Source organism: Carcharhinus amblyrhynchos, chromosome 6 (genome assembly GCF_965287045.1).
Source record: "Carcharhinus amblyrhynchos chromosome 6, sCarAmb.v2.hapA, whole genome shotgun sequence".
NCBI lineage: Eukaryota > Metazoa > Chordata > Chondrichthyes > Carcharhiniformes > Carcharhinidae > Carcharhinus > Carcharhinus amblyrhynchos.
In genome coordinates this window covers 41,909,551-41,922,958 of record NC_137329.1, presented here as the reverse complement: position 1 = coordinate 41,922,958, position 13,408 = coordinate 41,909,551, and the positions used below count along the sequence as shown (strand labels likewise).

At 39.8% G+C, this 13,408-nt stretch overlaps 1 protein-coding gene across 1 annotated transcript in view; it reads left to right on the top strand.

Moving 5' to 3' along the window:
- Positions 1-10,299: 10,299 nt before the first annotated feature.
- Positions 10,300-13,408, top strand: part of LOC145344451 (uncharacterized) — a 35,485-nt gene continuing 32,376 nt past the window's right edge. The window contains exons 1-3 of the mRNA XM_080191588.1: positions 10,300-10,503; positions 10,604-10,788; positions 11,250-11,402. Of these exons, the coding sequence (XP_080047714.1) occupies positions 10,378-10,503; positions 10,604-10,788; positions 11,250-11,402 (464 nt within the window). The 5' untranslated portion in view covers positions 10,300-10,377. The remainder of the gene's footprint in view (positions 10,504-10,603; positions 10,789-11,249; positions 11,403-13,408) is intronic.

The window sequence follows — 13,408 nt, the reverse complement described above, 5'->3', positions numbered from 1 at the left end:
ACAGTGAAATACAAATATACTAATATGAAAAGTGTACACATCATGGTTTCACTTTTTATTCAGAATTTATAGTTATGTATTGTTATACAGTATATAATAGTGCAAGTGAGTACTTTTTATAACTCATCATTGTGTAACATGCAAAATACAGGAGTGTGACATCTCTAATACAGTCTTATTGTATAATGTACGCAGGAGTATATTCAGGTGTTAGGAGAATGGCTTCCCCATAGGTTGACAGGAGCTTCTTCTGGCATGTGATAGAACAAGGAGGCAACTCACTTCCCTGTTGCCTCAATAGGTGAGTGGTGCATGATATAAGGAGACCTTGATGCATGGAAGATTATACACTACCCCATACAGAACCACAGTTGACATTGTGTCCTTCATAAACAGCTAATGAATGCAGCATGTGCAAAATATATTTTCTGATTTTGACCTCACGTTTGTCAAAGATTTGGCCTGGTTACAATTATAAAGCAAGTGTGACAATTTTCACAATTTAAACTCTGGAAAAACAGTTGAATTCCCATCTAACCTGCCAGCTGGGAAACTATCTGCTTTTAATTGCCTGCTCATTTTATATCCTGCCTGATTATTTTTCAGACAATGAAAATACTTGAGGAACATTGGAAGAATTTTATGATCCTCAAAATATACTTCTTTGACCAAGTTTCTGGTCATCTGACATAATTCTCAGTTTTACAATGTTGCTGTGAAGCACTTTGTAGGGGTTTTTCATTCTGTTATGGTGCGATAAATTGTTATATGCTGCTAGGGGTATGTGGGTAGTTGGTAGGTTTGGAAGTGGCACTAAGTAAAGTTTCAGAACCTGTACTGTACTAATATGAAGGCAGTATTTGGGAACCCTTTATTAGCTTGGAATTTCCATTATCCATCAAGGAATGCCCTTCATTTGGTAGAATATAGAGGTTCTGTTGTAGGAAGAAAATTATGACCAGCTCCACAACATTTTTAAAAGCTATATATGGTCTTCAATAATATCATTTTACATTATGCCTTCAGAAAGGGAAGAAGCAAAAGGAGAACCCAAATTTCAACTTAACTATCTTGATTACTGGGGACTGACATTGGCTCTTGGTATGTCTCATCTGATGAATGTGTCTTCAATTTTAAAAAAAATGTTGACAATATACAGCCAATACGTGTTCAAGTATTTATTTCTCTTTTCACTGCCTATTTACCAGCAATGCATTACCAACATTTTCTCTTATTAAAGTGGAACTTGGGTCGTTCCTTGTCCTTATTTCTCAGATTATACGAATTTGGATCAGACATAGATAATTCATAGTTCATAGCTTCACTCATTCCTGCAAGGATTTTAAATATTTTCATTTGCTATGCTATACTGCAGCCTTGCTACTGTACATCAATGAAACCCTTGATTTGGATGTATATGTTTCTTCAGTCTCTGAAGGTACAACAGCTTATTAAATGCAATGAGGTTTTATTCCATTGTATGGTGATTGTACATAGATTAATTAGATGCATTTCATTCAATAATGAAAACATATTGGGCAAATAATGAACACATTATCCTACCTCACTCTGGTGGGTAATCTTATTTAAGTGAAACAAAATATAGCAAGATTGCAATACCTTGTAGTTTCTTGCTTTTATCCCTTTTCCTGCCTAGGTGTTAGTGGTAGCACTCTTGCCTCTGAGATGGAAGATTCTGGTTTCACTCCAAAGACTAGAGCATTAAACCAAAAGAGAAAACACTGGAAAATCTGAGCAAGTCTGGCAGCAGCTGTAAGGAGAGAAAAGCGCTGACGTTTCAAGTCCCGATGACCCTTTGTCAAAGCTAAAAGACATGGAAAGTGGAAGATATTTATACTGCAGGGTGAGGGAATGAAAGTTAGCCATAGAAACCAATGGGAAAGATCGCTAAAAGCTGTCGACAGAGAATAAAGGGTGTGAAAGGCCAAATAACAGAGAAACTATAAGCTGTGGCACATGAAGATGTTGTGGGGTGGGGGTGGTGGTGCGTGGGTGGTGGTGGGTGGGGTGGGGGGGGGTGGTGGTGGTGCGGGTGGGGGGGGGGGGGGAGGTGAGGTGGTGCAGCACTGTGGGGGGGAGATGAGGTGGTGCAGCGGTGTGGGGCTGGGCCAGAGATAGAACATAGAAAAGGGGAAGGGATGGGAGAAAAGATAAGGGATGGGGGGTGAGGGAAGGAAAATGAAGAAAGACAATAAATAAAAGGTAGAGAACAGTAAAAAAAAAGAATGAAAACAAAGGGGACCAATGTGGGATACAGCAAATCCTCTGAAGTTGTTGAATTCGATGTTGAGAGTGGAAGGCTGTAAAGTGCCTAGCCGGAAGATGAAATGCTATTCCTCCAGTTTACATTGAGCTTCACTGGAACATTGCAGCAAACCAAGGACAGGCATGTGGACATGAGAGCAGGATCACGTGTTTAAAATGGCAAGCAACCAGAAGGTCAGAGTCTTGATTGCGCTCAGATGCTTCAGCATTAAATCTAGGTTTGTTCTTCCATCCTATGGCACCATTTTGAAGAAGATTCTGGAGTTCATCCTGCTGTTCCAATCACCATTTACACCTAACTCAAAAATGCCAACAAAGATTGTTAATTATCACACAATACTGCTGTGTGCAAATTAGCAGCTGTGTTTACCTTTGTACAAACAGTGACTTATGCTTCAAAACTATTTCATTGGCTGTAAAGGGCTTTGGGTGTCCTGAAGTTATGAAACGTATTATAAAAAATGACGTCTTTCTTGTGGAATCGTATTTCTCAAGTGCCTCTGTCTATGTTTGTCTCTCATCGTTAGATTTCTTTCTTTTTTCTACTCCCCCTCTCACATTGATCAGAGGTTTTCCAATTACTCATAAATTAATAGAATGCATAATGTTTAGACCCTGGGCACGTTCCAATGATTGTCTTTTGCCCAGTTTTGGTTTGCATCCCACATGGAGCTCTCCTGAAAAACTGATTCCATTTTAAGGCAACATTTTGGAAAACCAATACATAGGTTCTTTCTATGGAAATTAGTTTTTTTTAAAATGACAGTGGCCCTATCTTTTGAACCAGAAGACGGGCTTCACAAAATCCCTTGTGGTAAAGGGAGATATCTAAACTGGAGTACCTTTCATTTAATACTCACTTTGAGGAGGGGAGAAGCATCCTATTGAAACTTTTAATCTTGCACTCAATAGGACTGTTTCCAAGAGTTGCAATTGTAAAGGCAACAGCAATATATTTCATATTGAATTTCACTGCCCATCTAATGCCAGGTATGAAGGCCATGGTCCTATCATCATCAAACAACATATCCTTTTGGTTGTTCACAAGTGGCAAAAGTACTGACCATACACATCCAATCCATCTTTGAAAATCTTAAATGTCGTGTCCACATTAGATATAATTCTGTGATTGGGCAACATTGTCTCAACAGTGGTCATTGTGCTAAGAATTACACACAAAACCAATTTAAGATTATCAGTCAGGTTTGCTGCTACATGTATTCACACATGGTTCTGTACTTTGCTGCAAGAAGGAGCATGTTCACATATTGCACCTTTTTCAACTAAACAAAAGCTTGTGGGTCAGTATTCCCTGGTTCATTCTACAAGGTAGAGTCTGTGTTCCGTTTGAATTTGAACAAAAAACTTGGCAGTTAGCTTTCAACATATCAGTCCCTCTACCAATCAGCGTCTACTTGCTAACCAATCAGCATACTCATGCAGTATAAATGGTTATTCCCTTTTCAATTGTTATTCTTGTAAACTGTTCTGAAGAGTGCAAGTAAAAAGCTTTGATTGCATGGCTACCACCAAACAATTTCATATGTCACAAACAGCTGGCCAGGTAGCTTGGGAACAAACCTTTGTCCAGAAATTAACTTTTCAGTGGAGTCGATGTTTTCTTGTATGGCATGACAAAGCAAAATAGTTGGCAGTATTCCCAATTTCTGATAGAGAAGTATGCTAATCATGTCATAAGATCACAATTTGCAATAACAAACTTCCTGTCTTTATCGAAACAGTTTATCAAATAAATCTAATGCTACAGTTTCAAACATCTTTCATAACCAATTAAAGCTGTAAAGAAATACTTCTTGACTGTTCTATATTTATCCTTTAAAGCCAATTCTGGGACAAAATTTGGGCTTCCAACTGCTTCTGATGGGTAATTTGAAAAGCCTAAGACATGAGTGACTGACTTGCTATAGTGAATTAATTAGGCTGTTAGGATTTTGTGCTTATATTAATATCAGACTCCTGCTATAGTTGACATCAAAATGTGCAGTGATGTATTATTTGCTAGTCTGTAATCCATAGTTTCTTCCACATTCACCTTTTATGTAGATAAACTATGTTGCCACAAAATGCTATACTTAATTATTTCCATTTTGTAGCAATTCCTTTCAGCAATAATGCATTTAACTTAAGTTCAAGAGATGGTGTTAGAGAAGATGCTGCAGTTGTGTTGAACACTCACCATTGTCTCACAGGATATGTGGTTTACAGGATCCATATGATTATGCTGTTATGAGGCTTGTGCACTTTTTTTTTTGAAAATATGATTTTCAGCTTTCAAATGAAATATGAGAAGAAACCAACAAATCACGTTTGGGAATGTGAAGAGAGACGTTACCTACAATCTAGACACCTATCATAACTGAGGAAGAGGCATCAAAAATGCAAAATACTGGATATTGAAACAATAACTATCCCTAAAACCTCTTGGAAATTCACAATGAGCAAAGTGTTTCAAGTCAAGGCAAGGCTGCTAGCTATCCTTAGGCTCCCCCCAACCGACACTGCCCCATGCCTGATGGGCAGTGCCAAGGTGGCCCCTGGGCATTGGCACTTTGCCCCTTGGGCAGTGCCAGGTGCACAGACTGGCACTGTCAAGGTGCCAATACCTGGGGGCATCCTGCCCACCCAACCCTGTGGGTATCTCCTCTTCAGTCTAGGGGGGCTGGGCTGCTAGCTCCCCAAAAGTGGGGGGCTACAATAAACCCCCCTGGAGTGAAATACTCCTGGTAAGAGAGAGGATAGTGGGCCCAGAGACTTCAGTCCCAGAACAGAACATTTATCACATTAGATTATAATGAGTATATGCATAATTCATGAAACTCCACATCTATTTCTGCGCTGGAAATGCAGTGCTGGAGAGGCGCTTGGACCAGATGCCCAGCGTGGATCGCGCTAATCCGGCCCCACTGAAATCTCTCATCCTGCTTTGTGAAAAAAATCAATGCAGCGAAATGGAAAAATCACCCCTATCTTTTTAGAAATATCATCCTCCAAAAATAATGCTAGCAAAAGAAAGCACAGAATGAGAAGTTGCCAGTTGGCTCACTGTTACAGGCTATGTCTAATCCACTGTACTTTGGTTTATGCCCCATTTATATAATCCTCAGTCATTTTTCCATAAACATTTTCTGATCTCAATATGTTTACACAAGATCCAAAATATTCATCCATCTTCATATTTTTGTTACTTAATCCTGGCTTGCTGCCCTCTGCACATTTAACTGCTCTATTTTCCTAGATTAGCAGCACACTTACCACCTGTGCTTTTTGGAGTGGTTAATCTACAAAGAATCAAACATCTAAGAAGCAAAGATGAGATGAATGACTAAGTTTTTTTTAATTTGTAAACAATTGATTGAAAGAGTTTTATTAGTCAAGCCCATTGGAAGTGTGGTGTAAGGTACAGATTAAATTGAAGGGCTCTGGGACTGCATTTTCTCAAATTGAAAACAGTCACGAGGTATGAACATTTCCAGGTTCCAATCCAGCCTGCTGGCTTAATTTTACAAGAGGCTGCCAATTAGAGGAAGTCTTTGTGTTCACCATCCAATTACATACATTGAGCTGGTACAAGAGCCAGGAGGTGATTTTTGTTTAAATGTATGCATGGGATGTAGGTATCACTGGCTGGGCCAGCATTTATTGTCCATCTCTCATTGCCCTTGAATTGAGTGGCTTGCTGGGCTGTTCCAGAGAGCAGTTATGAGTCAATCACATTGCCATGGAGATGGAACCACATAAAGGCAGATTGCCTTCCCTAAAATGAACCAGATGGGTTTCTTTACAGCCATCAACAATGGCTTCACGGTCATCATTTAAAGACTTTTAATTCAAAATTTTTTTATTGAATTCAGAGATTCGAATCCAGAATGTTACCCTGAGTCTCTGGATTTCTAGTCCAGTGATAATAATCACTGCCACTAGCTCCCTTGAATACAGCATAGCCCACTGGTAGCCTCCCCAAGAAATCCTCACTTGATGGCAAGGCTGTGACATGAGAAGACAACAGCTTTGCCATTTTCAGCTGCTAACCATTAAAACCTCTTCAGTTCTATGAAGTTGCCTATGTTTTTTAAAATTGCCATGTGGTCTAAAAATTGCAGCAATCACTCAAGAACCTTAATTGGTATCCCCCAGCATAGATTCCTGTGCAGCATTGGATCTGGTGGCTCACAGGAAAAGTGACTAGAGGAAGGAACTCATCAGTAAATAGATGCCTTTATTTAAGATTGTGCTTGGTCCTGTGCAACTCCCCCTGCCCATTCAGTAGACAAGCTTTACAACATGAGATGTCAGTTTTTAATGTACTAAAATAGACCCAGGTAAAGCTATTACAAATGTTTTTAAAAGTCAACACACTTCCTGACTGTTGCAACACCTATCACTTATATTGTGCACAACCAATTTTGTAGGTTCTCCTTTGTTACCTGGCAGTCCTGGACACACAAAGTCAGAGGCCGTATTGTCTTTGATTTATTGAGGTAGGTCCTGATAAGGGCAAGTTTGACGTCATACAAGGATGTGGTCCTGCATGTTCATTGGGATCCACTTTTTGAAACTTCCAGATGCCTGGCCAGCTTGTAACCCCAAATGTGAGGTGACATGTGACAGCCATTTTTAAGCCAGTGTTTTTGATGTAACTGCCTTTTTTAAAAGTTATAAATCAGTACCCAGATATATTAATTTCAGGAAGCAGGATAAAAAAGGGAATCAAAAAATGAATCAATGGCAGAAAATAAATGATAGAGATAATAAATGGAGTGAAGGAGGAGGAGAGAGTTGTTGAACTCAATGTAAAATCCAGAAAGCTGTAACATGCCTTATTAGAAGATGAGGTGTTGTTCCTCAAGTTTGTTTCATGTTTTTAAGATAGTTATGATGTGGAGTTACCACAGTCCAAGTTGGTTTGGACTGGGGTCAGCACAGTAAGTAGTCTCACAGCACCAGGTTAAAATCCAGCAGGTTTATTTGGTAGCGTGAGCTTTGGGAGCAGTGTGAATTGTCTCCAGCCAGCACAATTAGTGAGATTTTGCAAGCCCAAGCAAGTCATGGGGGTTACAGATTTGTGACATGAACCCAAGATCCCAGTTGAGGCCATCCTCATATGCGCGGAACTTGGCTATCAGTTTCTGCTCAGCGATTCACACCTCTTTAACTTCTGCTTAACCCTCTCTCCACTCACATTGCCTGCACCTGTAAATTTTTACCTGTAAACTTGCATTCCAATCATTATCTTGCAATTGAGTTTGTGCCTATATATGCCCTGTTTGTGAAACAAATCCTGCGCTCACCTGTTGAAGAAACAGTGCTCTGACAGCTCATTCTACCAAATAAAGCTGTTGACCTTTAACCTGGTGTTTTGAGACTATTTAAGCTGGTTGACAACATAATTGTGTGACTTTGGTATTATCAGCTCCAGACAGAAATAAATTCAAGCAAATATTTCATTAAAACATGAACAATCCCAGCCACTACAAGTCCTTGGTTCATCCTTAACAAAATCAAAACAAGACTATCACATATTAGGTGGCTTGCCCTGGACCAGGAAACCATCAAAACCCAATGTCCTATTCACGAAAAGCATTGAAAGGATTACTTGAATGAATCACTCACTTAAGATGACCTTAAGTGCATGGAAGACTCTCACATAGGAAGAAAAGCAACCACGGCCCTTTCCCTGTGGAAGAAGAACTTTGAACTCCTAATTGGCCACATGATTAAAATAGCAATGTTTATTAACTTCTTATTAAAAAATAAAAGTAGAAACTGTTCACATAAGAAATATCATCTTAAAAGCCATTGAACCAGCTGCAAGACAACCATCAGCTATACCTTGAAAGAGGGAAAAGGAATTATCTCCTTCACAACCTGCGTTCTGGCAATTCAACTACAGGAAGCATCACAACTTACTGACATTTCTCTGCTTTTCAAGACCTCCACTTCAACTAAAGTATAAACTCAACTGAGAAACTACAGGCTTGCCACAAAGAGACTGAAATAATTTCAATTTCTAATTCTTTATCTGTATCTCGTCTTTGTGTTTGTCGTAGTATGTGAGATTCAGCAATAAAACCTCCACAGCGAGTGTGTGACAATTTTTTTTTTGTTCAGTGAAGCTTGCTACTGCAAATTACTTAGATTGTGACAGTCACACTGAGGGAAAGGAAATAAACACTAACCTCACACATTAATGGACTCTGATCATGAATAAAAGTAAAACACATAAATACTGTATGTGACAGCAGTGTGTGTTAGGGAAGAAACTTGCACACAGCAAGCTCCCACAAACAGCAGTTTGACAATAACTACATCATCTATTTTTATAATCTTATTGAAGGACAAATATTGTCCAGGGTACCAGGATAACTCCCTTGCTCTTCATCATATGGTACAATGAGTTTTTTTATGTCCACCTGAGAGAGCAGGCAGGGTCTTGGCTTAACTTCTCACCCCACCGCACCTGCGCAAAGATATTTTGGCCTTGGAGGGAGTGCAGAGGAGGTTTACTAGGCTGATACCGGAGTTGAGGGGGTTGAGCTATGAGGAGAGGCTGAATAAACTGGGCTTATACTTGTTAGAGTTTAGAAGAATGAGGGGAGATCTCATTGAGACGTATAAGATGATGAATGGGGTGGATAGGATAGAGGTGGAAAGACTCTTCCCGCTCAAAAAGACAGTAGGACTAGGGGGCACAGCCTCAAGATAAAAGGGGGGCGGGTTAAAACGGAGTTGAGGAGGAACTTCTTCACTCGAAGGGTGGTGAATCTCTGGAATTCTCTGCCCGTTGAAGTGGTGGAGGCTGCCTTGCTAAATATTTTTAAGACGCGGGTTGATGGGTTTTTGATAGGAGAGGGGATTAAGGGTTATGGGGAGAGGGCGGGAAAGTGGAACTGAGCAGCGACAGATCAGCCATGATCTTACTGAATGGCGGGGCAGGCTCGAAGGGCTGGATGGCCTACTCCTGCTCCTATTTCTTATGTTCATTCCCAGTACTGCACTGAAGTGCCAGCCTTGAGTTTTGTGCTCAGGCCCTGGAGTGAGGACCTAAATTCACAACCTGTTAATTCAGAGGTGACTCTACTTGTGCAAACTGGGAATCACTAAGGTCTCAACACTGGATAGCAGTGAACCATAAATCCTGTCATTGAGGAATCTGCAATGCTGGTGTTTCTCAAACACTAAACGTTTTTTAGTATTTGGTTAACGATCTAACTGATGAGTTGAGGAGTCTCAGCATGTTTGAGAAAAAACATAGATCTCTCTTTATATAAATTGTTCTTCAAGACTCAGTCTCCATTGCCTGTCCCACTGAACCTAATGTACAGCCCAGCACTGCCAATAACAAAGAGATTTAATTTCTGTTTGCTACTTAAAACCTCTTTCAGTAATTTCTTACACACCACATAAAGTGATAATAAATCAGATTGATAGGCGGTGATCATTCATGTAGAACCACTTGTAGTAGTCATTTTTCACTTATGGCCAGTTAATCTGTTTCTGGTGATGTTGGTATAGGGAGGAATATGTAGTGAATTTCCAGCTCTTTAAGCAGTTATCTGACCTAAAACATGCAGAATAGGCTGACAACACCAAAGGCACGAATGTCACCAAATGAACCAAGATGATTTGAAACTACCACCACTCTATTAGAACTGAGACTGCTCTCAATGAAGGCATGAAGAGATTAGGTAGATTTGGGAAGCTGGAAGAAAATACAGCTCTCAGATAGTTAAAGAATTGGGCTGACATGTAATAGCAAAGATCACGAGGTTGAATCTTGGCAACTATACAAATGATAAATAGATTTTAAAAAGCCGCCCTGGATTTTGTATTCACTAATCACTGTGAGCAGATGAAGTAACAAACCAATCTGTGCTGTAAGATGAATTATGTTTTAAACCCTAGCTCCCTAGCAGATATCCTTTTGGTAGAGTTTCACAGTGACTTTAGTCTTTCTACTTTTGGCTCTCCTTTTGTCTATGTATTTAACTAGAGGATATTTCGGAGCTTCCTAACATGTTAAGTATCCTGTTTTTCTCTCGTTTTGAATTTACTGACAACCTATGAAGAGCAATGGGTCTTCAAATGTGGTTGTTGGCAGCGAGTGCTGCTCTCCTCCAAGGCTGCTGTTCTTTTCCATTCTCCTATTTTGGTGCCTCTTTTGGCTTAGAAACTTCATTAGTTGGTGACACATTACAGGTACTGCTTTTTATTGATCAGATGTATTAACAATGCAATATGCTCCATGTGATGTACATTTAGTATTTGATTAAATTGATTGTTTAAATGCATATGCCAGGTGCGTGTGTATTACAGAGGAATCAGTCTACCATGCTTCCAGAACTTAGATGGAATTTGCGTTGCTTTAAACTGCACTAAATCCAGGACTCAAACAATGGCAGACAACAACCATACTGCAACCTGGTGCATGCTTGACGGAGGGATTATAATCCATCACAACAACACAAGTCCACTACACATAAGGTAAGTCAATTTTGTTTCTCATTCTGGTGTATACCTATTGAAGAACATTTGTCATTATAAAGAAGAACAGTCAGACTGGATGCATTGCTATCTCCCAGATATGTGCTTCTTTCTTGCACAATACCCTACATGAATCAGTCTTGTGTCCATCCTGACTGTAGCATGGGAAGAGTAATGAAGTAGTGTCAGGCTTCACTTCACTTATTGCTGCTTTCCCACCTGAATCAGGCAGGTTATTGGAGGAATATTCAGTTTAACTCTCTGAAGCATTATACTGGTATGTGCCTATCCGGAGAGGTTATTGTTCTGCCACCAAGAAATGTCCTCTTCATTATTAAAAGTGACATGCAGATATAAACACACCCATGAAGCCTTCTACTTTAGAAGCCATCATGATAATCAGTGAGATAAAGGAATGCTATCAGGTTCTATACTGGCTAATGTCTTTTTTTTTAAAATAGGCCGACTGGCTGTTGTTGGTCACCAATCGTGGGATCTCAAAGGGAAACCGAAAGCCTTCCATTTACATTTAACTTATTGGCAGATTTGGGAAATCGTTCAGATAATGTAGCTATCAATGCACCTCCTCAACCACCTCTCTTACCTATCTTAAGGTAATGAAAGAAAAATAAGAGTTCATTGTATCTTGTATAGCATCAAGTGACTGAAAGAAGCCAGGTGAATGGAACAATCAATCAACAAATTAACTTAAAGTTATGTCATTCATTTTTTATTGGCATTTATTGTGTTCTGAAGGTGCTGATATGTGTTTGTTATGACCTCTTGGGTACCTCATTGAATAAGCTCATATATGACATGTCAATGAGTCTTGGTATGTTACTCAAATGGAAAGGCCATCACAGCCTAATCCTGACTTAATTCAACTTTGCAACAAGAGCCATTGACTAACAGTCAAGAGCTTTGTGCCCATCTAGCAGCATGGAGGTCAGTCATAGTGCCAGAACCATTTTCTAGACTGTAGTTAGCTAACATAGCACAGACTACATATTAACCTTCTGCTGTGTTCTTATTGTCACAGTAAGTGGTGCCTTTATAAAACATTCAGAGGTTTCAGTCACCCATAAATATCAGAGAGCTAAATTAGTTTTCAGAGATATCTTTGGTGTTCAGAAGGGCCTGGATGTCCTTGTACACAAATCCCAAATGTTAACACACAGATGGAGGAAAGAATTAGGAGAAGAAATGTATGCAAACCTTTAACACAACAGGATTGGGGTATAAGAGTAAAAACATTTTTTCTGCAATTGTATTGGACCTTGCTGGGACAACAGCTAGCGTCCTGTATTGTGTTTACAAAGTTTTGGTGTCCTTACCTAAAAAAGGATATATCTGTCTTAAAGGAAGTGCTTTAAAAGATCACTGGAGAGATACCTTGTTTGAGAGATCAATCTATAAGGAGAGATTGAGTAGACAAGTCTTATATTCTCTAGAGTTTAGAAGAATGAGAAATAATCTAATTGAATCACATAGCTTAAGGAGCTTGATAGATAGAGTCTAGAACTAAAGAGTGATAATCTAAGGATTTAAATCATTTAGGACTGAGATGAGGAAATATTTCTTCACTCAAAGGCTTGTGAACCTTTGGAATTCAAGAAAACACAAAGTTGTAGATGTTCAATCTTTGTATATTCAAGATGGAGATCTGTAGATTTTTGGATGCTAAAAAAATCAAGGGACGTGAAGGTTGTGTGGAAAAGAGAAGCTGAGGTAGAACATGATATTATTGAATGGTGGAGCAGGCTCGAAGGACCAAATGGCCTGTTCCTTTTTTCATTCAGTCAGGGGATATGCACAGGGAAGGCTAGCATTTATTGCCCACCTGTAAATTTGTAATTCCCCAGAGCAGGTGATGGTTTTTGAACTTCTGCTGTCCATGTGTAGATACACTCACAATGCTGACAGAAAAGGAGTTCCAGAATTTTTACACCACATGATATACTTCCAAGTCAAGATGGTCTGTGACTTGGATAAGGAATTGGAGTTGGAGACGTTCCCTTGTATCTGCTGCCCTTATTCTAGGTGACAGAGGTCACAGGTTTAGACGTTATTGTCAAAGGAACTTGACAAGTCACTGCAGTGCATCTTGAAGCTCAGTGATTCCCAAACTGAGGGTTGCAATCCCCAATTGGACCACAGAATCGTCTTTTGGACTCATGAGACTCCTGCTCCTTTGAGGTAGCAATGACAACTGTGGAGTTGGGGCCCTGGCAGGACAGCCCTAGACCCAATGAATCAATGCTGCCAGACAGCAAAGGGTTGGACGAGGAGCTTAAAGTGCCCTGTAACCTTAGAAAACATCTTTATTGGTGAGCGTTGTAAAAGCCCAGGATGTCTGTGTGCCAGTTTGGTCTAGGCGGATGTAGGTAGGCGTAACTCAGTGATGTCATAGATCTGAGCTAGGGAAGTTAGTGGCAGCTTCAAATTTGACTGGGCTTCTGCTGCTGCCTGCCTGTTGTACCAGATGGACTGCAGTGATTCAACAAGATGATTCACTATATCATGTTAAGGGCAATTAGAGTTGAGCAACAAATGCTGGCCTTACAAGTGATGCCCACCTGCATGAAAGAATTTTAAAAAGTTCTTTACCCCAAGAAAACAA